We start from the raw sequence: 25462 nt of genomic DNA on the forward strand, positions 1-25462 counted from the left end.
GATCCCCTTTGAAGCACGTATTAACCCTTTCACCTTGTCTTTTCTCCTCCTTTTGTTCACATCTATTTGTCTTTCATTTGAATTTTTTTTTTTTTCTTTCTCCCTTTCGCTGGGCAACGCTCCATGGGTTAGCATTTCGTTGAGAAGCCTTGCGATCTCTATACAGACTTTAATGGGGTGTTTTCCCCTAAAAAGGTTGGTGGTTTGGAGGCGTAGCTGCTAGGTTGGTTTGTCGTAGCTCTGTGATGTATCAGACTTGATCTAGGACTGTGTGAACGTGATTATTTATTTCGCGTTTATGATGTATGCATCACATTTACAAGGAAAACCTCAATGTGAAAAAAGTATGAAAATGATGTCCGCTCGATTTACTTTTGTGATTCATCTAAAAAAAAAAGGTGCAAACCTTGTTGTAAACTGTTATTATCATCTGTTCCTGTGCAGACCCCACACTTGGTCAACCTGAATGAAGACCCTCTCATGTCAGAGTGTCTGCTCTACTACATCAAAGACGGAATTACAAGGTAACCACAACCTGAATGATGACTCACTGAAATGCTGCAGAGGGAGAGGTGAAAAAAACTGCAGTGGTACTGCATTTCAACCAAATGTTAAGCAAGAGAAACTTTTTGAGTCGGGGGTGTGAATACTCTTAGTGATCACAACATGGTTACCATCTAAAGTTACCATCCTGCTCTCTTTGTCCTTCTGGTCCTCTTGACTTCTCCTGTGGAGTATTGAGTTACATTTTCACCCAAAGGGGACGGGATCACTGCTAAGAGTCCATAGCTCTACTTTCTGAAAGAATATGGGCCTCATTTAACTTCTTCCACACGTGTCTTTTCACTGAAATGGCTGACTATACGTTGGGAGAGCGGCGTGCAGGCTCTCAAAATGGCCTCTGTGATTGTTTCAGGGTGGGTCAGGCGGATGCTGAAAGAAGACAGGACATTGTTTTAAGTGGTGCTCATATCAAGGAAGAGCACTGCATCTTCCGCAGTGAAAGGAATGCCAACGGAGACGGTGAGACAAAGCGTCAGGAGCTTCCTTGCCCCTGTTGATTTTAGTGTGCTGTGCACCTATGCTGTGATGAATGTTTGAATACATTTGAAAGGAGAGATGCACATTTTAATCTTATTTATACACAGGTGCCTTTTAAGCTTTAAATGCAAGAGCATATTTAATGGATGAAATTGATGCATAAATATGAACTCAAATTGACTTTTGGTTCAGATGGAAACATTAAAACCTGAAAGTCCACAAGGGCAACAAACAGAGTACAGTCTCTTTTTTTTCTTTTTTTTTTTTTTAAAAGGATTTATTTAAGTTTACATAATGACTGACTGCTGGTTGTTTTTTTGTTTTTCAATGAAGTTATTGTGATGCTGGTGCCCTGTGAGGGATCTGAAACGTACGTCAACGGCAAGCGTGTTGACGATTCAATCCAACTTCGTTCAGGTACATCACGATATTGTTCTGCAAAGTTATCAATAAACTTTGAATAATCTATACCACTGCATACTTTGAAATGATATGTTGGTCTTGTATTTTTTATGTTCTGAGAAAAGATAATTGGTCTTTGTTTCTAATTTAACATGAGCGAGAGCTGTTGGCCTTCATAGATCTCTGGTCTTTGCTGATTTCTCATTTGCACACATATGCACTCCCTTCTGTCAGGCAACCGCATCATCATGGGAAAGAACCATGTGTTCCGGTTTAACCACCCGGAGCAGGCCAGAGCTGAAAGGGAAAAGACGCCGTCTGCCGAGACCCCCGTGGAGCCGGTGGATTGGACGTTTGCTCAGCGAGAGCTCCTGGAGAAACAGGGGATCGACATGAAGCAGGAAATGGAGAAAAGGTGAGGCAGCACATCCTGTTTCATTCATGCTATTGATGTTCGACCAGGTTGCGTGGCTTGAGGTATGGATTGTTTGTTGTGTTTAAAATGTGTCTTACTCACTTGCGCAGGCTCACTGAGATGGAAATTTTGTACAAAAAGGAGAAAGAGGAGGCGGATCAGCTCCTGGAGCAGCAGCGACTGGTGAGTTGAAATCAGCTTGAATTTATCTGAGCCCACTTTGTGAATGTAAATATTTCAGACTGTTTTTGAGAAGTTTTGTAGTTTTGTATGTGCAGAGTGGGTGCTATTAGGTGTTGAGTTATAGTTTCATTTTTCCTTCTTTATATTGTAATTTAAAGCAGCTTCTTGAGTGATCCAGTTAGTTTTTGTGATTTTGAGGGAAATGTAAGTGGAATTCAAAGTTAAAGCATGGTTTTCAGTGGCCAGTTACAATTGGAAAGCTTGTGTTTCGGATGCTAGTTACGCAGTTTAAATCTTACTCGTACTAATTCTCACTCAGAGCTCTGACACTTTTAAGATTTGTGTGTATATGTGTGTGTGAGACTTTTTCTCCTAGCGCATGTCTGCTCTTTTTGCATGGTTGTTTTTTCCTGGTTTGAGACAGATGAGCTTTTACTTGCCTCCTTTCCGAGTTTCACCGACTTTTCCTCTGGCTATTTGATTGAGCCAGAATTAGAACATAAAGCTTTTCCCCTTTCCAGTTTTCCCCTTTCCTCGTGTCTTCAATAGTCGATGTGAATCTTGCAAAACAGCAACTCACAGATAAACGTGATTGGACTGAAAGATGGAAATTGTTTAAAAAAAAAATAAAAATTAAATTGAATTGAGCTGGTATTGAAAAGAATATCTTCGCTCTCTCAAAGTGATGCTGCGTTTGCATGGTTCATGTTAATAGCATGTTTTCTTTACTCATTCGGTTTGGGTTTTGGATTAAGTTGCAGTGTTTGCTGTTGAGCTGGTCAACTCTGAAGTGGCTCTTGATTTGCTTGGATTAGATTTCTTCTGTAGTTTCTTGCTCTGTTTTGTCTTGAGTTTCATCTCTTCAATGCAGTTGCTGACTTGTACAATGCATTGTGATAACAAAAAATAAATAAAAAAAATCCTGCTGTAGTTTTCTGACAGATAGTGACAATGTGGTTTCTCATTGACTTCTTTGGCTACATCTCTTTGTGAGCATTACCGGGCATCTGTGTAGCACACTGAGGGCACATTTATCTCTGCTCAATCAGTGGATCACAGACCGCGCTCATATTCTGGTGGTTTTATGGGCAGAACAACCGATCATAGGGCTCAGGCTCCCAGAAACATATTGAATTCCAGCTGTAGATACAGACTCACACACAACACCTGAATTATCCATACCTCCTGGTTGTGATCTGTAATGTACGTTGTCTACGAAAAATGAGAAACTGCATTTTTTTTTTTTTCCTCCTTCGACTAACAACTTTCTTGTATTGGATTAACACTGACCCTCACTTCTGCCTTCTCTCTCTACTGGCTTTCAACTGCAAGAACACTCTGTCCTCTAACTCACCGCTTAATACTAAAGCCACTCAAACCTTCTGGACTAAAGGGGGAAAGCTCCAAAACTCACCTACATGCATGCCGTTGTAGCATGTTTGGGATCCAACTCGCAAATCACCAAATTTTCAATGCAGAAGAGGAAAATAAATCCTAGAACAAAACAAAAGGGCTCCAATCAGCAACTACCATCTATTGATATTTCTCTTCTAATCATGATAGACATGCTTTATCTTTTACTTTTAATAACAATATGCAACATTGGGAACAGTATTGGTAAACATGTTAGTTCTCCTTCTCAGATTGTCTCAGTTTGAGAAACTGTAGGTTTACATTTGTTGCACCACTACACTAGAAGAAAAAAAGTCAATGAAAGCCACTCTTTCTTGATTTATTTGGTTCTCTACCTTGGTTTTGTCAGTACTTCTGTAAATACTGCATGTTGCCATACATCTTGTATAAGGATGATGTATGCTCACTATTTTGATATATGTTTATGGTGCAGTTGTTATCTTTTATTAAACAGTGTAAATCTAGATATTCTGAAATCAGATTTTGATTTAACTCTACTCATGGTTGAAGTTCCCATGTTGCATATTTACATCTTTTATTCATTCCCTTTTTTTTTTTTAAGTCATTCTTATCTTTTTATCATCTCCCACCTGTTTTCCCATTGTAATTTCTCCTTTTTTGGGAACCGTTTGGTTTGTGTCCTTTGTTGTTTTCTCAAGGATGGAGACTCTGATAGTGGGGATGACTCAGATAAGAGGTCTTGTGAAGAGAGCTGGAGACTGATCACTTCCCTGAGGGAAAAGCTACCTCCCAGCAAGCTGCAAACCATAGTGAGAAAGTGTGGATTACCCAGCAGTGGGAAGAGACGAGAGCCGGTTAAGATGTACCAGATCCCTCAGCGTCGCCGCATCACCAAGGACTCCAAGTGGGTGACCATCTCTGACCTGAAGATCCAGGCAGTGAAAGAAATCTGCTACGAAGTGGCGCTCAATGATTTCCGCCATACGCGGCAGGAAATCGAGGCATTGGCTATCGTGAAGATGAAGGAGCTGTGTGATAGCTACAGCAAGAAGGACCCCAACGAGCGGGATTCATGGAGGGCGGTGGCCCGTGATGTCTGGGACACCGTGGGAGTCGGTGATGAGCGCATTGAAGACGTCATTACCAACGGGACTCGACCAGGAGGGGCTGTCATGGATGAACTGAAGGTGCACATCGATAAACTGGAAGACATCCTCCATGAGGTGAAGAAACAGAACAACATGAAGGACGAGGAGATCCGTGCTCTCAGGAACAAGATGGTCAAGATGGAGAAGGTTCTTCCGCTCATCACCCCAGAGGGTCAAGAAAAGCCTCCCAGCAACGAGGCTTCAACTTGCGAAGTCAGAACCCCGAGCTCTCACGAAGGAAAGCCTGCTGTACCTGAGAGGCCTGCTGTACCTGAGAGGCCTGCTGTACCTGAGAGGCCTGCTGTACCTGAGAGGCCTGATGTAGAGGATGTGGATTCACAAATGGGCCAGAGTGCAGGAGATGACTCGACCTTGAAGCGAGCCCAGATGCGCTGGATGCGTCAAGAACAGCTACGTCTCAAGAGCCTCCAGCAGCAGGAGATCTCCAAGCAGCTGCGCAGGCACACCGGGCCACATCGCTTTATCCCCCCAGAAGATCGCAAGCTACGCTTCCCCTTTAAAAGTAACCCCAAGCACCGCAACTCGTGGAGCCCTGGTACTCATATTATTATCACAGATGAGCAGGTCATAGAGCTAAAAGTGCCCAAAGAAGCTGTGGAGGAAGAAGAGGGAGAGAGCCAGGCAGGAGAGGAACTCCCGGCTGCAGACAAGATGGCTGCTTCAGTGATCCAAATCACCCCTCCGCTACCAAGTCCTGTGGTTCAGCGGAGAAGCAAAGACTTTGAGCAAGGTCTGAGCCAGGGTCACAGACATAACTACAGGAACAACCAACACCAGCAGCCCCACGAGCGAGGCCGCAGCAACTCTTTTAATCACCGCCAGCGGCCCTCGGGTTCCATGGAGTCACTGCAGCAGTCTGAAAACAGGAGGCACACGCAGGCTTTCTACCAGCCTCGCCACCCCCCGAACCAGCCAGCACACCCCCAGCCTCACCACCACTACCATCACCAGCAGCAGCAGCAGCAGCAGCAGCAGCAGCCTTGCCACTATAATGGCATGATATATGCAGACAACGGCTTCGGCGGTTACCAGCAGTACCATCACACTGACCTTCCTAATCATCAAATGAACTTTCAGGCGCCCCCACGAATGCGCAGGCAATTGTCTGCTCCCAATCTAAAAGCCAGCAGAGAGACGACGGTCTAACTCGGAGTGAGGAACTAGTTTCATACACTTTTACGAGGCAAATGCATTACAGATCACAACTCTGAAACTCGTTGTATTACTGGTTGATCCAAGTATTTTATGTATCATATATAAAAAAAGACATTTGATCATCATCACACTACATGCCATTTTTATGAGTTTTTGCTGCATTGTGTATTGCCATCACGAGCACTGGGAGAGCGGTCAGAAGGATTTGAAGCCAACAGATGATGAAAGGAGGCTTTTTTTTTTCTTTTTCTTTTTCCCCCAGAAGACTCCCCTTGCCTGCTCAGTTCATTTTTCCATGTGTGACAATTCATGAATCATGCTTTGATTTGCCAAAATCATTTTCATGTTTGAAGTTCTGGGTTTATGTTTTTTTTTTCCCCTTTGCCCTTTTAGTATTAATTACTGATTAATCTTTTCTAGCCACTCCTGTATGAACATTTTTGAAGTGTCATTTTCATCAAGACTGTTATTATAGTGCAAATTAGTAACAGAAAACTGTATTTATTTATCTGCGCCCTCAATCCGAGCAATATAAGTGAGAGAATTACTATTATTACATTTTTTTGTTGTAACCTCACCAAAAGTGTCTGTAATTAATCATGGTTTCCCTGAATCTGCTTTCAAAACTACCGCGCTGGAATGAGATTTACTTGATGTGCTCATCAGATCGGCCTCTTCTCACATTCAAATAGTTTTATGTGCCTTTTAATGCACTCATCATGTTAATCCTACTATGCATTTATAATTCACCATTTTCTTTTTCCTTCTTTTAATTCAGTGCCTATGTGCAGGTTTTTCAGCAAAAGTCTACTTCTTAACTCCCCTAACAAATACTAACATTTTTAATAACATGAACAAACTTATTTAAAGTGTGACTTTGACTTGCTTAATCCTGGGCTAACTGCCAACCACTTGTATTACAAAATTTGCACTTTCTAAATTCATAGATGAACTGTATAATCAGTTGACAAAAACACTAATTACAATATTAACCAAGTCACTTAAAATCATATGTATTGTATAAACCCACTCACAAAACGTTTTCAATGAAATCTAAGAACCACTCGGTTGAAATACTTGAAGATGAAGCTCGCTGGTAAGAACATTTCATAAATTACCTCTCGTCCTCCTGTTTAAACGACGCGTCAAGTTTCATTTGGCCTTAAAAGTCACGTTTCAGGTTTGTGGTTCACTGAATAAGCACAGAGTTCGCTGTGTCTCCATTGGATGCCCTACAGAGTGTTGCCATGGTTCCCAAAGACTCAGCCTGAAAAAATGTTGGGAGAAGCACAAAGACTTGAAATGTTTGCATAATGTTATTCAGGAGAAATGTCCATATCAAATGAGATTTTGAGGACTGCCTTGTTTTTTTAGCTGCCTCAGTATTCATGCAATCAGGATAGATATATCAGTGTTGGTATGGAATCAGCTGCCCATGTCAATGTTTGTGCCTCTGCTGTAGCTGGTGCTCCGCTGTGTCAGTAACACGTCTGCTTGTCTTTTACCTTGCTGCATATGTAGCTTTAAAAAAAAAAAACGCATTAATATAATTTAACATCAGAAAGCCTTGAAATCAGTTTTTTCAAACATTTATGGGAGGAGACTATCAAAATGTTAAACATGGGCTTCGAATGATCAAACTGTTGCCTGTTTTATACTCTGAAGTATTGACATGGGATCTATTCTGCCTCACTATGCTGTAACAAAAACCAAATGATACAACATATGCAGCCGCCGTTTGCCTCCTGTCTGTGACGATCTTTGCATGCAGTAGCTTCCATGTCTTCAGCCCTAATAAACGCTTCATTTTGAAGAATGTTATTTAACGTATGCGCTGGTGCTCATGCAAGTAGCAAAGCTGGAAAGTATACCACATCCGATTAACTGTACTGAGTACCGTTTTAAAATACACATATATCCTCATACTAGCTCTTTGTTCAGAGTGTCTGCTTTTATGACGACATCAAGTGCCTCAATGTGGCTGTGTACCGAGTCGTGTTGCGCCGCAGTGGACGAGTTGCTCACAAGTTTCAAAACAAAAAGGATATACTGCATCTATCTGTTGCTGGAGGTTTATTTTTAATTATGAATTGAATAAAATGATGTGCTCCAAATGCAGCTATTTGTTATATTATCTGTGTTGTTTTTGTTTTGTTGTCTTACAATTTTTGGACGTAATTAGAAGCAGACATATACATTTAAACATCATACAGCAGTAACTATTTAGTATCGAGTATACGTATACAGTAGTTGTATTTATATCGGGGTTCCCCTTAAAAGTTGCAAAGATTTATTTTTTTTTTTTATGATTTTAAACCTCTGAGAGTCTTTACAGATGGAATTAACCTCATATTTTGTTTCACAAAGAAATTGGCAATCAACAAAGTATACACACTTCTGTAGATTTTTCAGGTATCTGTACTTGAGATTATATTTATCTGATAACGTTTTACTCCTTACTTTCGACAAAGTGGTTTGTTAGTTCGTTTAACCTTAATGAGGATAATCCACACTGAAGCTCCAGTCATCAGTAATGATTGAAGACTTAAATGGAGTTCTTGGGTAACAGGACTGTACTTTGCATTAAAAACAGTTTTCTTATTAAGAAACCCATTTTAGTTTTTCTGACTCAACTCCAGTACAAGTTGAATCTTTATGTCGTGCATTTATACTGAATATAATGTTATGATAATAGTGTGTGTGTGTGTGTGTGTGTGTGTGTGTGTGTGTGTGTGTGTGTGTGTGTGTGTGTGTGTGTGTGTGTGTGTGTGTGTGTGTGTGTGTGTGTGTGTGTGTGTGTGTGTGTGTGTGTGTGTGTGTGTGTGTGTGTGTGTGTGTGTGTGTGTGTGTGTGTGTGTGTGTGCGTGCGTGTGTGTCTCTTCCCACCAGAAAAATATTTCCATGTACTTTTTGTACAACTATTTAGACCTATAGTTTCATTAGCTTTACTTCAGTAATGGATCTGTAGTTTTACTTTTACTGAAGTATTTATTTTTTAGAGTATCTGCGGTTGTACTTGAGAGAATGTAAGAAGTTTTGCCAACATGTATAAATTACTGTATCATGCACATAGTCGATTAATGTTTTACAACTGTTAATATGATTTCAAGCTTTTATCTACACTCCTGCTCATCATTGAACTTAGCCACACTGTTGTAAAACACACTTTCAAAAGTATCCACACACTATTTACAGAAACACCAGGTCATTAAATATATGTACAGTTAAACCAGCTTGTAGGATTTGGTTTATAGTCTAATCTCACCCGTTGGACTCGAGGAGGGAGAGGTCAGTGACAAATAAAAAGGCTGAATTGTTTTGCCAGAAGACTCTGAACAAAGAGGGTGAGGTCATCGGGACCATAGCCTGTCCTACTCTGATGGCCAGGAGGAGGAGGAGGATGATGATGGCGCCCCTTATTGGATTACAGTTGACTCAGCACCGCTCCTCCTCCACTCCAGCAGTTTCTGAACAAGATGTTTCATTGTCTCATGAACATTTTTAGAACAAATTGGCTTTGCAACAAGTAGAAGTTTGTCATCCATTACATTTGTTCAGAAGTTGTCCGTTTAGGTAGTTTCTGTCTGCAGCTTTAGGTTTGGATATTGTCTGATATTTTTTTGTCTTTCCTAGCTTGACCTCCTCCTTTATATATTGCATACAGAATATAACAAACATACACAGTGAGATGTATAGATGAATACACGTTAGGATATTTACAATCCCACTTCGGTGTCATGTCTTATTCCTATAACACTCCACACTGTGAATCATTTCCATTTTTGGGACTCCTGCGGTTCCTATGGGCAAATGTTTGGGTGTAACAAATCTTTGGGTATCACCCCAAGTATCTCTCATTTGTGTTTGCAAGCCAATTACTGTTAATCAAAGTCTTAAGTCCTGGATTTCCCCGTAATAAAAGGGTTAAGAGCCACAGTAAGTATCTGAGGCTGTGAAGTGAAGTCTCTGCTTGCTGAGCCCACCTGTTGCTGCAGCTGATGGACGGCTCTCCATGTTCTTCTCCCTCTTCTTTGTGTGGGCGTTCAGGTTTACGAAAGTAAGCTGCAAGAACTTCAGAAACAGGTGGAAACGCGCTCTCTAATTGCCGAGACGCCGGATGAGGAAGAGCTGGAAGAGGAGGAAGAAGAGGAAGGTGTGTAGAGTTTCAGCTCTGGAGACATACCTTTTATAAATATACTGTATAAATACACACGTATTTATCAATGAACTGTGTTTTCTTCTACATTTTGTGTCCAGAGCCTAAACTACTTGGATGTGCGTATTGTATATTTTTATACACGTTATGTCACCATCATTCAGACTAAAATGTGAAAAAAATAATCCCTTACTAATTAAAACTAGTCCATAATTATGTCCACTAATAATTATGAATACAGCATTTACTAATGTCACAGTATGTATCATTTTACCTCAGATATGTTTGTGTTGTTGCCCATTATCTGCCGGTAAACGTATTCTAGGGAGCACTTCATGTGCTGCAGCACGCACGCATTGTTCTGCGCAGTGCAAGTAAAACATACACCATCACCCGCAGTGGAACAATGCTCATGATTAATTGATATCTAATGATGACTTTAATGAATTCTCATCCATCATGGTCGCTCAGTGTTTAGCCAAAAACAAACCTATTTATCTGGATGCACGAATGTCGCCGCTCAGATTAAAGTTAAAAACACTATATCTGACGGACTGTGACAACTTGTCACTTTTGAACACCTCGTACAGAAGTGGCTTTCAGAATATTTCAGTGAAATAGTTAAACTTCCAGGCCATAATTTGTTACATATTAGTAAAGCTGAATTTGTAGATAATTTTAAGTGGTTAAAACCGCCTGGATTTTACATGTATTGTCACACTGTGTGTTTTTTGTGTTGCGTTAACTCTGCCTTTGTCGCCACGCAGTACCGTGGACCCAGCATGAGTTTGAGCTGGCTCAGTGGGCCTTCAGGAAGTGGCGGTATCACCAGTTCACCTCCCTCCGAGATCAGCTGTGGGGGAACGCCGTCTACCTGAAGGAGGCCAACGCTATAAGTGTGGAGCTGAAGAAGAAAGTGAGTCTCGGGAGCTTTTCTGTTCCGGCCGTTGGTGTGTGTGTGTGTGAATGTGGTTAACGGTGTAAAATGTTGGGGCCTGCTGAAGCAGTGAAAAAGCATTATAAAAGTGATATCCATTTATCATTTTTTCATCCATTAAATTTTTTCCAGCTTTCAGATTTAAAAATAAAATAAAATAAAAAATCATGTACCAAATATTGACCTGACGGAAAATATGCGAATTAAACATGCAAACCACTGCAAGAATTGACCTTTAAGATTAACTGACTCAAACGTACTGAACAACAGGGCGATCATAGCTTTCACCTGAAGTCCTACGGTCCTATTCTTATTGGAGTGCAGTGATAGCTCATCTTGTGTAATCTTTTGCATTTTTATACATACAGTGGGTTTCCACAACCTTTCAAACATAATTGTACAAATAATTGTACAAAATGTTGTTGAATTTAAATAATACATCAAATAGCGCCCATCTGACTGAGCCTTAATGTAGGTTTTCAATTTTACAAATATACAGAAAAAAATGACAATATGTTGAATACTTTGAATTAAAGAGTGTGTGTGTTTCTCAGGCAATTAATTAAATTAAATTAACTGGGACTGTGGAAGGCTGAGCCACAAATTTACTTCAGTTCTGCTCAGTGTAAATGTCTTTTAATAAAATTAGTTTGTTACCATGTTTTTAGAAGCTTCTATTCCTGCCCTGTATCAGTATTCCTTAATTTAATGTTCCTAAGCATTGCAATGTGTTCTCCACCATCCAAGCACACAACTTGACCTTTGACCTCAGTAATTAAATATTTAGTTGTCCACATCTCAGTGAAATATAATTCTGCACTGATCTTTTTTTCTTTAGTTAAGATCCTGCGGTTTTGCAGTGTTAAAAGCTATTCCTTTAAAAATGAAGCTCTGCTAATTTTTCATTTTATTAATAAATCTCTTGCAGGCAGGTCAAGGATTTATGCATTTTGCAGGCTATTCAGTGCTTTATCCTTTTAACTCTCACAGCTTTCAAAATCTGTGAAATACAAATGGCAGCATTACACCGCATCCATAATGAGGCGTATCTCGGTACACCCCGTTCAGTTCGTTCAAGGTAGAGATCATATGATCTTTTGTTGGGTTTTTGATTCTCTCCATTCTCTTAAGGACACGCAGTGTTACTGGCAGCCACACAGACATGAATCACCCTCACACAGCGGTGATTTTTGACGGTGATGCAAAATTGCGCCGTGCTATATTCTGCCAATCACATTCTCAAACACAAACCCACATGAGGCCTGAGGGCAGTCTCATGTGGGTCCAAGCATCACGAGGGAGTGCATCTGCTGATGTTTGGGCGTGACAGACTTTCAGGCCGTTGTGTACAGCAACAAAAATCTCTCCATAGCAATATTAAATGCGATCACTTTATGTATATTTGTCTTATTACTCTGAGTATCCACATGACGGTGGGAAGATAAAATAACTCACACAGTTTGTTTAATATTCAGATAAACCTGAAATACAAGAAACACACTTCTGAATGCACAGGTCAGTCTTGTGAAGTATCCGGGGGCAGCATTGATCCGTATGGGCATGAAGAAACTCAATTTGTTGCTCATCAAAAGCCGGTCCACTCAGTTTTTTTTCCTTTCCCTTCATGAGACCAGTGTGATTTATAATCTTGTCCACTTCTACGTGAGATATGATTGATTCTGGAGATAAATCAACTATCACATGAGATGGTCACACTGTTTTTATCTTTAGGTGTCTGTTATTTATATCTACTCTCGCTAAATGGTTTAGCATTTTTGCCCCCCAGAGGATTCTGAGAAGAGAAGGGTCACAAAATAAAGAGTGATTTGTTAGATTTTCTTAACCCTAATCTATCAACCTTGGCATGTTGTCATTGTGTTTGTGGTTTGTGTTCATTCCTTTATTTGTTCTTTGTCCTTCAGGTCCAGTTCCAGTTCGTGTTGCTGACGGACACGTTGTACTCTCCACTGCCCCCCGAGCTGCTGCCACCAGAGCCAGAGAAAGAGCGAGACCCGCGGCCTTTCCCCCGCACCGTGGTGGCTGTCGAGGTTCAAGACCTGAAGAACGGAGCCACGCACTACTGGTCCCTTGAAAAGCTCAAGTAATGCCCCTACCTCATGTTACTTCCATTACATATGTTTAGTAGCACTTTGACCTCACAGTGCAGTTTAAATGTGCTCTCTGGGCATGCATGGGTTTTCTATGAGTTCTCCTCTGTTGTGTACACAGAGTACCGTCTCTTGCTCATCAGATGTCCTTCCTTAAATAAGAATGAACACAAACCCTTATGATTCAAACATCCAACATTATTTCTTCCCTCCAGCCTTAAAACAGCTGCATATTCTCATCTTTCGTCCGTTAATGTTGAGCGCGCTCTGTCATCATTTGCAGGCAGCGGTTGGACCAGATGAGAGAAATGTACGACCGCGCTGGAGAAATGGCGTCGTCGCACCAGGAGGACGGCGAAGGCACGCTGACAGGAAACGACCCCTTCTACGACCGTTTCCACTGGTTTAAACTTGTTGGGAGGTGCGTTCTCCTTTCTCACATTCTGCAAATCATAAGACCTTTTGTTTGAATTTTGTTTGTTTTGCTGTTTGCTGCTTCTTCGAACAGATTTAATTTAATTTTCTGCTTGCATTAGAGTCACATGTATCAATGATATCACTTGTTTGGATGTCACACTTTATCATTTCTGTTTGTTCTTGTTTTCTTACTCATGTGAACCTCCCACTGTGTTCATTTTCATTATGAAGTGTGATTTTATTTGATGTATTTTCTTCCAGTATTGCATCTCCCATTGTATTCATGTTTTAGATTTGAATTTACATCTGTTTAGTTTTTTTTTTTATCATTATGTTCTTTTTTATTTATCCTTTGTATCATTTGACTGTTTGTCTTCATTCTCATGTTGATGTTTCATCATTTGTATTTTTTGTGAAAAACATGATGGGCTTGAATCTTAAGGAAACTCGTGGCATTTATCCCCTTTCACTCAGTACAAGATTTATGTTAATCCTTTCGTTGCATTTCATTTTGGTTTAAAATGGTCATGTGTCTGTAAACTGCTGTGACACCTCTTAGCTTTAATACCTGCTCTCTGTGATATTAAACCCACTGCTGCATTCGCAATAGCTTTCAATTATTGCGGTGTTGCTGAGTACGGCTAAAAAGTATTATTTTTGCAATACTTTTGCTTTTTATTCTAATAGATTTTTGGGGGGAATATTATGAGATGTAATACCAAATGCCATATTAAGCTGCTGTGATGTGTTTTGACTTTCCTGTTGCCCCATTGTTGCCCTTCCTCGCCGCTTTCCCCAAACCACCCGCCCTCACAGCTCCCCTATTTTCCACGGCTGTGTCAACGAGCACCTGGCCGACCGCACGCCCTCACCCACTTTCTCCACCACCGACTCCGAGATCACCGAGCTGGCTGATGAGCGCCAGAGCGAGATGTCCGACCTGATCGACGACGAAGCGTTCGTGGATGACACCAGCTCGGACGCCGGCACCGAGGAGGGCTCGGACATCTTCAGCGACGGCCAGGACCCCTTCTACGACCGTTCCCCCTGGTTCATCCTGGTGGGAAGGTTGGTGACTGGCACCCGCTTTTCATTGTGGACAGACGTCTGGGTGGGGGCAGGAGTGTTGGACTGATGCTGGTTTGAGTTACATGATTTATTTCCATATGTAAAATGAGTAATAAAAAGGAATGAGTGGCGGTAAGAACAAACCTTAAAGTACAAAATCACAGAGGCCTAAGAAGGCTGCTTGACAGGTTTGCTGATTAAATCTATGTTCAGTGAGGATGTCTGAATAAATTTGATGCAGACTGATGTTCCTCCCAATGAGAGATGAAAAACTAAATAGGCCATCGTATCATTTCAACAGCTGGCATGTCAGGGGGCTTAGAAACATGATTAAAACTCATATCTCCTATAAATGATCAGCAAAGCCTTTTTTCTGATAGACTCGAATCATGTATTTATAGCAGTCGGAGATAAATTGGACTCTTTTTTTTAATTTAACACGATTAGTCATACTTCTGTGCTCACAGGCCAGCTTATTATGAGAGAGGTTTTAATTTAGGTTCACCCCCAAATTGAAAAGCCGCCATCTTTTTCAGTCCACCTCTTCCCAGCATGACGTCTTATCCCCCAGCGGCATCACAGCGCTCACCGTTAGCTGCTGTCTGTGTGTGAAATGCTCGTATCCACTGTGTCAAAGCTGTGTCGCTCATTTTCATTTGTTTTTTTATTTTTTAAACATTGGTTGATTTTTTTTGTTTTGTTTTCATTTGTATTTTGAACCATTTTGTTGTTTTAACCTTGTTTGTTTTAACAAAATTCCTAGTATCCATACTTGTGTATATTAACTCACTAGTCATGGCAGTCTTGTTTTTTTGGTTTTTTTTTTATCACTTGGATTTGTTTTCATTCATGTTGAAATAATGTGCTGCTGCAGCATCTGAAATCACCAGTGCTGAAAACGTATTTCCGCAAATAAAGCTGTGTGCTGAAGTATGAGGCAACTTATCAGTGCAAGATTTAAGCCGGACACACTCTGCAACAGCCATAGCTCAGCTCCCTGCGTCACCGTGACTTCAGCAACCGTGCAGATTGATATCTTCTCTTCATCTCGGCCTTGAGCTTCCTCGCTCTGGGATGGAAGAAGGGGGGGTGAGAAGTGGTGACGGAGAAGCAGCAGGTCACCAGGGGTGCAGCAAAACAAATCAAATCCCACAAAACAAAATGTCAGAGGGAGTGTGAGTGAGAGACTAACACTGCCATAATGCAGCACAATAAGGCACTCTTTTACGGCCTTTGCTGCTGCATCCCAGCCGATTTGTCATCACCCTGCCACGCTGTTTGAAAATAAGGCAGATGGTTCGAGCTGCTGCTGATTTCAGTGCCCTGAAGCATGTTTGATGTTATGTTCATGTTTGTTTTTCCCTCACTGGTCTTTTGATTGTCCCTTTATGTAGTTGTCACTAATATTCTAATGATGTTTACTGTAGTCAGTACTGAACACTTTTAAATTGCTTGAAAATGGATAAGGTAGAGGTAATCATTAAAATGAGTACATTAATTGTACTTCCACTAGGTCTCTAATAAAAGAAAGAAAAATAATCACGTGACTAAAACACACGCCATCAGGTATCACATATTGGTCTTTTTAAATCGTTGAAAATATTGTTTCACATGCAATCACAATGTCTTCCCCCCCTTTTTCCTTTTTATTCTCAGAGCTTTCGTGTACCTGAGCAACCTGCTGTATCCTGTGCCGCTGGTTCACCGCGTTGCTATAGTAACAGAGAAGGGCGACGTGCGCGGTTTCCTGCGCGTGGGGGTCCAGGCGATAGCTGGTGAGTAATTGATGAGAATCTTTAATGAGGAAGAGTAGTAGAGCAGATAGAAAACATCCTACATACTTGATATTGAAGCCATATGGTGTATTTCAATCTGTGTGAAAGTCACTACCGTCCATGTGATATGGCTTGCATACAAACAGAAAAAGTTTAGTTTTAAAAGATGTTTGACAGCATATTTAAAGGTCCTTCAAGTCACAGATGTGTTGGCAGAGAAGAAAATCCTTTTAGATTCTGTGTCTTCCTTTTTAACGTGCTCCGACAGGTTAAGTCAGCCCTGACAATGAAAGATCCTGATAAGATGATGATTTTGTCTTTGTAGCTGACGAGGAGGCGCCTGACTATGGGTCAGGAGTGAGACAGTCGGGAACCGCCAAGATTTCCTTTGATGACGAGTACTTCAAAAAGGTAAGCCCCTCATCAGATGAAGGGAGTTTCAATGTTTGTGTGGGTGTGAGCCAGCAATATTCAGCATCAAATGTGAGGAAGAAGTCAGATTTTTTTTATTTCTACTTATTGAAGACAGAGAAGGAATAGCAAATATTGTCACTAAGCAATTGTGCACCATAAATAGAAAATATTTTGTCTCCTTTTTCCAGCTATATGCTAATCCCTGCCTCTGTTTCCTCCCCTATAATCAGAATGACTTTCCCGCCACGGTTATGACCCGCTCCGGCTTGTCCCTGGAGGAGCTTCGCATTGTGGAGGGCCAGGGTCAGAGTTCAGAGGTCATCACACCCTCAGAGGAGCTCAACAGAATCAATGACATGGGTACGGCTGCCAGACCTTCACCTCACCACTCGTAAATTTTGTGTACCTCTCTGGCCCAATGGGAAACACATTTGGCAGATGGGCCTGTTGAATGTAAAAGAGGACTTAACAGGTTTTGTTATGGAAATGAGGCTTAGTGCTGTTTTTTTTCCTCTCACTTTGTGAAGGAATGTGTACAAAGAAGCTGTTTGTAAGAAAAGCTTGAAAATGAGCACAAACAAGTTCCCGCTCAGAATTTACAAACACAAAGCACAAGTACAGGTACTGATGAGGGTCAATCCGGATAAATCTTCACTCAAGTCCCTCTGTCTCTTGTCCAGATCTCAAACTAGGTAACATGGCAGACACCAAGCTGACTCACGGTGAGGACCTGGCCGGCCAGCTGGAGGTGGGCAGCGTCTTTACCTTCCGTGTGACCGTACTGCAAGCCAGTGGCATCCCACCGGAGTATGCTGACATCTTCTGCCAATTTAAGTGAGTCCATAATTCCTAAAAGTGAAATCTCAGTCACAACCCTCGGAGTCCCACAGAGTTCCTTTGATGCAGCTGCGTAGATGGTTTCTACTGTTATTAACAAAAACATATTGATGGTGCCTTCCAAAAAATGTATCACAGTCACAAAATAAACATAAGTGAATAGATAAATATGACTGTAACATCACTGGAACAGGACTGCAGCTTCAAAATGAATCACAAATAAAGGAAAGAGCAAGAAATAGTGCAAACAAGTCAAGTGACTATATGCAAACATAAACATACCAACATCTTTACATACAGATATGCTAACACAGAAAATACAATGGAATAGTGAACTTTTCCCATCATTCTTTCCAATAAGTCAAAACTATGATTTATATTTGTGACACATAAATTGAAAAAGTTTATCTCTACTTCATTATTTTTGGTTGAAAGCCATGAAAATCAAAAATGCAAAGATTCAAATGTTAGATTATTTCAGAAGATCAAATTAATTTCCATGAGATTTACGGAATCCCACAATTCTCACATTCCAAATGTTTGAATGCTTGAATCATTTCAGTTTAGAAATAACTTTTCAATGATATTCTAAGTATTTTGAGACATATGCAACATTATACTCACCATCATTGTACAAAACGTGTGTGGCCTCAATATGTTGCACATTTGTTGTTTTTGTTATATCTGTAAATTATTTGTTCTTTCATTTCCAACACATAAGTGAGTTTCCACATGACTACGATCTTCCCCTATTGTAGCCATCTGTTGTGGCTTAGTGCTTCACTCTCTGGGCAGGTCTTTGTAATGGATTTGTTTGTAGAAGCCAGAGGAATCATTCATCTGTATAAGTCTCTCCAATTGTCTCATTAAAATGAGTCATGAAGGACTGCAGAGAACAGAATGTATTCATATCCGGAGAGTCTTCAGTTTGTTGCAGTTCCAGAGAAAATACTAAGTTTGGATTTTTTTAGTCACACTGTCGACAGCAAAACTACTAATTTCAGGTCAATACAATAAGCTGAAGGATACTGAGCAATTATCTTGATAATTAGTTTTGAACTGGATTAGACTCACTGGTCTCTTTTCATGTTTCTTCCTTTAGTTTCCTGCACCGTCATGACGAGGCCTTTTCCACCGAGCCTCTGAAGAACACTGGCAAAGGGTCTCCTCTGGGCTTTTACCACGTCCAGAACGTGAGTGCACACACAACCAGCTCCCACTGCAGCCTTTTTATTACTATATTAACAGGATTCTTTTTATTTTAATTAAGGACTAGTTCATAGACTCAACGTTTATTTGAATTTTTGGAATATCTTCAACAGTATAGGAGTAAGTTATGTACTCATGCCAAAGCTTCAACAGCATCTTGTTAACTTAATCTGTTTTTTATTATCGTTGGAGCAGATTTCAGTGGAGGTCACAGAGTCTTTTATTGAGTACATCAAGTGCAAGCCCATCGTGTTTGAAGTGTTCGGCCACTACCAGCAGCACCCGCTGCATCTCCACGGCCAGGACCTGATCAGGTTGGTAGCTTGTAAAAACGTCCTCATCTTGAGGGATTCAGAGATCTTGTGAGAATGAATGTATGTTTGTGTGGCAGATTTGTCTTTTACTGGTTTATCTCCAGGTCATGTTGTCTAATATCTGCACATTTCTTTAGTCCTCCAACACCATCGAGGAAATACTACCCCATCCCGATGCCCCTGTCCAAACCAGGTGAGGATTTTAATGTCACTGCATCACTTCCTGTAGCAGCAGTATGTTCACCTTCATTCCAGCATAATTATTTTCTCATTCTGATTACATAAGCATGCCTTATGTGTTCACTATTCTTTCATTTTTTTTTTTTTGCTTCCATTTGGATTTTTTTGCCTCTTATTTAATCATTCCCCCACAATGTGTAATCCTCTTAACCAATTCTGTCCTCGCTCTACCACTCCTCTCCTCTCACATGTCCCCTTGCTCACAAATTCCACACACCGCACAACATACCAGACCATACCCGTAAGATAGAGCTGATCCGCCACCTCGTGAGCGGCTATGTGAACGGCAAGGTGCTGGACACGCTGTCTGAGCACGCCAACGCCCTGGCCTCCTCCGCCGTGGCCAGCCTGGAGGACGAGGCCGAACAACTCTCTCACTTCCCCTTCCTCTCTGTGCTCAATGACCCCGTTTTCGTTGTGCCCAGGCACCACGGTTAGTACAGCGGACAGCGTAGTGGCTCAGCAGCCAGGCATTAGATGCACCTGTGTTGTGGTGATTAGACTAGAAGCTGTGCTTTGCTCCTGTGCTGCTCTGTGACTGCCGGCGGCAGCACAATGAACCTCTGCAGTGGTTATGTGTGCTGCACCTCGCTGCAGGCAGAGTCAGGTCCAGTCCGCTCAGTCCTGCCCTCCCCTGCCGCTTAGAAAGCGGCCTGCGCTGACACCTTCAGGTAAATCTGCGGCATTCACTGAACCTTAAGCCAAACACTCAAACCAGTGTTTATCATAATTGGGGAGGATCATTGACACGACATTTACAGTCTGTACCAGACTGGAGAGGCTTAAGCCTTTACAGATAGAGCTATATTCCAATTACAGCAGTTTTCATGGGAATAATATTTCTTTTCAGCCACATTAAACACAAATGAATGTTACTGTGTGCTTCAGAGATTAGACTGCTTCAACGGGAACATAATCCTGATGTGTCAGACCGCAGGGTGCAGTCATTGGAGGTGTAATCTATGATTTAGCCGCTCTCAGCTTCACAGTGTGTTCAGAGCAATCTTAAATATACGTCTACTGGCACCAGACCATTATTTAAAGGATCTGCACATGCAGGTAGCATCAGAATCAGCCTGCAATCGAGCCAATAAAATTGACTCAAAAAAAATGTTCACATTGTTCTACTGATTTTTTTCATGTGTAAATTTTAGTTTCAAGAGTTGAAAAAAAGCCACTAAAATATCATCCTTTACATTTTAGGTTGGATATCCTCTTTATAGTGGACATGTCTAAATATTGCTGAGTGCCCTTGAAGCTTTCTGCTATTAGCTGTGTAAGTTGTCAGGTTAACAGTAAAGTACAACTTTGCCAAAGTACTGAGATAAAAAACTTCAGTTGAACAACAACCTTTGACAAATGTTTGATCATTCTGAGATGGAAAAAACGGAAGATAAATTGCTGGTTATATCATCAGAATTTACAAGTGACAATTATTTAATTATCACATCATGTGGAATAAAAACCCATATTATGAATCCTTCACACCTCTGTGTCACATTTCCACCCTCCATTTACCAAACCAGAATCTGTATTTATTGTCTGTGCCGTTATTATGTTTTATTCTGCTCATATTTACACTCCTGTGTGGATGTGCCAGTTCCCGCCACCAAGCTGAACACCATCACCAAGTCCAACCTGGGTCAGTGTGTCAGCAAGTACGACCTGCTGGTCTGGTTCGAAATCAGCGAGCTGGAGCCCACTGGAGAGTAAGTTCTTTAACTTTCTATGTTTCAATCCAAAAACAGACACACAGTATATGAAATTTCAGATGCTGCTAACAATCATATTTGGGTCCTGCATGTAATATTGGCCAGATCTCAATACAAACATAGATAAGGAGGTTACGTAATGATTTTTATTTCCCTTGTGCCAGTTTGTATTTACCCATTTTAATCTGGATTATTTAATCAAAGCTGTTATTTTCTGTAACTCCTTCCTCCGTCCACAGGTACATCCCAGCTGTTGTGGATCACAGCGGGGGGCTGCCCTGCAATGGCACCTACCTGCTGCACCAGGTACGGAAGATCCCGCTCATTGTTTGCACCCACTCACTCATGAAATTCATTTTGCACTCATTTTAAGATCAACCCTAATTTCCCAGATGACTCCCTGTGAAGGAAGTATTTAGAAGATTCACTTCAGTTGTAGCTGTGATCCTGAGCTGCTGTTGTTTCTGCTGCAGGGCATCCAGCGGAGGATCACGGTCACTCTCATCCATGAGAAGGGGAGCGAGCTCCACTGGAAGGATGTGCGAGAGCTGGTTGTTGGTAAGGGGAAACATATCAATGCTGCTGCTGTTTTCTCATGAAATTAGTTAGGCTGTATGTACGTGATGAAAGATGATGGATGGATGTTTATGGTAACACATTGTGTTCGTTTGTGTCCCTCTAGGTCGTATCAGGACCAAGACCGAGGTGGACGATGGTGCAGCTGACGCTGTACTCTCTCTAAACATAATTTCTGCTAAAAACATCAAGTCGTCCCACAACACCAACAGGTAAGTGAACCGCCCACAACTGGACATGATCCTCAGATATAAACGGATCTGGTTTGGATCGAAGAGTTATCTGTTGTTGTTTTTACTGAATCTTGTTAATTCATTAGCTTTTGTTTACTTTACTGCAATCAAGACTTTATTTCGCCGTGTTTAAGCCACCGTCATGTAGTGTAGTTTATTTCTTTTTCTCAAAACCCATTTCTGATACTATCGAGAAGCCTCTGCTTGTCTCCTTGTCTTTATTTTTATCTCATTGCATGTTGGTTTCCATTTCCACTGCTGCTAATTGTCCTGTTGATTTGCTCCATTGTGTCTGTGGCCTGACTCTCTGTGCTTCTCTCTTTTCTCTGTGCAATCTTCTCTTCCTGCTGCGGCTGGACTCATGATTGTGCTCAGGCTTTCTATTGATAAAGATATTGATAGGTACCAGTGCCCGAGAACATAGGGCTCCTTCACTGAAAGACCTCTATGGTTCTCTTTAGTGCTGTAGACTCATAGTAATAAGTTTGTGTTACATACTTGTACTTTGCAAAGGATCTGTCTTCATGTCCGCCAACGTGTAGCTCCTAAATATCTGAGAAACTGTTGTTGGACATCTAAAGGCAATCTGAAATGCAAGTGCAACACATTTTTTTGTTATGTTTTTGTATTAATTTGTGTTTTTGTGAGTCCAATTCCAACCACAGTGCTGTGTTGATCCACTGTGGCACCCTGATATTTCGAGATGAACGCTTTCCTGTCAGTTGTTTTTCACTGTGTAACTCAATAACTACAAAGGCTGTGAGACTCCAGCAGGGCAGCTCTGTCTCTTGTATGGTGGTAAGAGTGCCCCCTGCTGCCCAGAACAAGAACAGAAACTCACAAACAATCATAAATTGCTGTGATCCCTCTGCTTGTAAGATATGTATAGTTGTTTTGTTGTTGATCGTCTATATATTAAGATTCACTCTCCTGTTGTAGAATAAACCTCCAGTTAATCACCACTCTGCTTTTGTGTGAGCAGACACCTGACACTTTGTGGCCCCCGATGTGTTTGTTGTCTGGGTCTCACCTCGGTGTGTTTCCTCACATCTTGCCATGACTAAGCTTAAGTAGGAGGCTCACTTCAATCACTGCACAGCATTCACTCCTCGGTCTGTAAGCGTTTTACTCCCGTCATCGGGAACAGATTGCTGTCTGTCTCAGGTTGAGTTCATTCACACACTTTGTGCAATAATGCCCCCACCAACTCGTGTGTGTATGTGTGTGTGTCTTCCCCCTTCAGGACCTTCTATCGCTTCGAGGCGGTGTGGGACAGCTCTCTGCATAACTCCCTCCTGCTAAACCGAGTCACTCCTTATGGAGAGAAAATCTTCATGACCCTGTCTGCATATCTGGAGGTCAGTCGCTCCTCAGCTATGATGCACTTGTTAGCAGCAGTCCTCTGCGGTTTGTCTCTCGGGAAGTCTTTAACTCTGTGCCTCCTCTTCACAGCTGGACCACTGCATCCAGCCTGCAATCATCACCAAAGACATCTGCATGGTCTTCTACTCCCGAGACGCAAAGATCTCCCCACCCCGTTCTCTCAGGAACCTCTTCGGGAGCGGATACTCCAAAACTCCGGACTGGTGAGGCAGTCACATCAAATTGTTCTGAATAAATAAACAGTTTTCTCTAAGCTGCTTTTTAAAAACCAAACCTCTTCTGCTTCATTACAGCAACCGGGTCACCGGCATCTACGAGCTGAGCTTGTGCAAGATGTCTGACTCCGGGAGCCCAGGTAAGAAGCCTCAGTCTAATGGCATTTTTAAAGCAGAACAACATGAAAACAAAGACACAATGAAGATGAAACTCTTTACAGTGATATAAAATTACACAAAAGATAAATTGGGTATAGAAATACTTAATTAATCCCAGAGGGAAATTCAGGTTTTTTGTTTTGTTTAGTTTTTTTTTAAGATAATTTTATTTGTGTGACTGTCACCGACTGTCACGGGAAAATTAGAGAGTGTCTGTCATGCATGTCGTGTTTATACTTGACGACCTCTGTTTCCCCTGAGCAGGCATGCAGCGGCGGAGGAGGAAGGTTCTGGACACTTCAGTGGCTTACGTGCGTGGAGAGGAGAACCTGGCCGGGTGGAGGCCCAGAGGAGACAGCCTCATCCTGGAGCACCAGTGGGAGCTGGAGAAAATGGAGCAGCTGCATGAGGTAGGACCTCTTCATGTCTCATATCCGCCGAAGCTGCTGCCGTTAAAGTTTCCTCTTTCAAAGGTTCCCCTCTGCTGTCCTTTGTCCAGGTTGAGAAGACCCGTCACCTTCTCCTGCTGAGGGAGAAGCTGGGAGAGGCGGCTCCGGTGGGAACAGCTCCCACCACCAAGTCCCTGAGCGAGTCGCTGTCTCCCAGCATGAGCTCAGGCACTCTGTCCACCTCCACCTCCATCTCCTCGCAAATCTCCAGCACCACCTTTGAAAGTGCCATCACGCCCAGCGAGAGCAGCGGCTATGACTCGGCTGACATCGAGAGCCTGGTGGATCGTGAGAAGGAGCTGGCTACAAAGGTTAGAGGAAGTAATGTGATGGTTTCTGTCCGATAACGCCGCCTCTCCTCCTCTGCCATTAACTCACCCGCGTGTTGCCTCTTTTTTCTCGTAGTGCCTGCGCCTCCTGACACATACCTACAACAGTGAATACAACCAAGTGGTCAACAGTATCAGTGACTGCAAGGTGAGAAATCACACAACATACCCTTTACTCACAATGCACCTCATAATTTCAGCAGTAATAACTCATGAAACCCAACCCAACAAGAGATCTGCTCAATAAATAATACAGGCGCCTCCTTCACAAGCTAACCTTCATCTCTCCATGCTTTTCTCTCCAGCTGTCTGACATCTCACCCATGGGTCGCGACCCATCAGTGACCAGCTTCAGCAGTGCCACCCTCACCCCCTCCTCCACCTGCCCCTCCCTCTCAGACTCCCGCTGTGGATCCCTGGACCAGAAGTAAAACATCTCTTCATACCTTCTTACCAGCTTTCCTAAAGAATTCTCAACACCCAGTGAATTTAACCCTGTGGTTTGTCTCTCAGGACTCCGGAGAACAGCTCTCGTGCCTCCAGCCCTGCCTGCTCGGACTATGAAAACTTCCCCATGGTTCCCACCCTGGAGACCTCCTACCTTGCACGAGCTGGGAAGAACGAGTTCCTCAACTTGGTGCCTGATATTGAAGAAATGAGGCCAGGGTGAGGAATGACATGTCGCCTCTTTTGTTTCTCTTTTGTGATTCTTGCACTAGAGGAGTAATTGTTGTCGATATGAGATGTGGCTCGCAGCCCAAACACAGCTGTTCTCTAACTCAAGCAGAAATTATGTGGATTGATTGAAATCGCTGAACCTTGAAGAATTGGGCTGGAAGTAAAAAAGATAAGATCAATGTGAAGGAAAAACAAACACTGCTCCAAGGAAGAAAAAAAAAACTGATTTCCCTCTTTTATTTCATTGTTTTTCATCTCAGATCTGTCGTGTCAAAGAAGGGTTTCCTGAGTTTTATGGAGCCGCGCTCCAACTCGTGGGTGAAGCACTTTGTGGTTGTTCGCCGTCCCTACGTCTTCATCTACAACAGCGACAAGGACCCGGTGGAGCGAGGCGTCCTCAACCTGTCCACAGCGCAGGTGGAATACAGTGAAGACCAGCAGGCCATGCTGAAGGTACACACTCGGCTTTAATGAAGAGTTTAGAAGTTGTTTAGGTCATGTCACAAACTATTTC

The 25462-nt window shown here is 42.0% G+C and overlaps 1 protein-coding gene across 3 annotated transcripts in view; it reads left to right on the plus strand.

Annotated features, from left to right (window-relative positions):
* Positions 1 to 25462, plus strand: part of kif1b (kinesin family member 1B) — a 60219-nt gene that overhangs the window by 31184 nt on the left and 3573 nt on the right. Inside the window, exons 17-46 of one of the 3 annotated variants that reach the window (XM_080469754.1) lie at positions 445 to 524; positions 917 to 1023; positions 1375 to 1458; positions 1678 to 1858; positions 1969 to 2041; positions 9787 to 9892; positions 10663 to 10811; positions 12755 to 12933; positions 13224 to 13361; positions 14174 to 14425; positions 16082 to 16200; positions 16526 to 16611; positions 16845 to 16974; positions 17295 to 17448; positions 18554 to 18644; positions 18856 to 18974; positions 19112 to 19167; positions 20815 to 20923; positions 21166 to 21232; positions 21400 to 21484; positions 21609 to 21714; positions 22979 to 23093; positions 23188 to 23321; positions 23412 to 23473; positions 23757 to 23902; positions 23992 to 24252; positions 24347 to 24418; positions 24576 to 24697; positions 24784 to 24936; positions 25209 to 25401. In XM_080469754.1, coding sequence (XP_080325880.1) covers positions 445 to 524; positions 917 to 1023; positions 1375 to 1458; positions 1678 to 1858; positions 1969 to 2041; positions 9787 to 9892; positions 10663 to 10811; positions 12755 to 12933; positions 13224 to 13361; positions 14174 to 14425; positions 16082 to 16200; positions 16526 to 16611; positions 16845 to 16974; positions 17295 to 17448; positions 18554 to 18644; positions 18856 to 18974; positions 19112 to 19167; positions 20815 to 20923; positions 21166 to 21232; positions 21400 to 21484; positions 21609 to 21714; positions 22979 to 23093; positions 23188 to 23321; positions 23412 to 23473; positions 23757 to 23902; positions 23992 to 24252; positions 24347 to 24418; positions 24576 to 24697; positions 24784 to 24936; positions 25209 to 25401 — 3729 coding nt within the window. Of the gene's footprint in view, positions 1 to 444; positions 525 to 916; positions 1024 to 1374; positions 1459 to 1677; positions 1859 to 1968; positions 2042 to 4113; positions 7304 to 9786; positions 9893 to 10662; positions 10812 to 12754; positions 12934 to 13223; positions 13362 to 14173; positions 14426 to 16081; positions 16201 to 16525; positions 16612 to 16844; positions 16975 to 17294; positions 17449 to 18553; positions 18645 to 18855; positions 18975 to 19111; positions 19168 to 20814; positions 20924 to 21165; positions 21233 to 21399; positions 21485 to 21608; positions 21715 to 22978; positions 23094 to 23187; positions 23322 to 23411; positions 23474 to 23756; positions 23903 to 23991; positions 24253 to 24346; positions 24419 to 24575; positions 24698 to 24783; positions 24937 to 25208; positions 25402 to 25462 lie in introns of those variants that run through there. The other 2 variants (XM_080469755.1, XM_080469756.1) reach the window with 2 other exon arrangements.

Source organism: Lipophrys pholis (assembly GCF_963383615.2).
Source record: "Lipophrys pholis genome assembly, chromosome: 8".
Lineage (NCBI taxonomy): Eukaryota > Metazoa > Chordata > Actinopteri > Blenniiformes > Blenniidae > Lipophrys > Lipophrys pholis.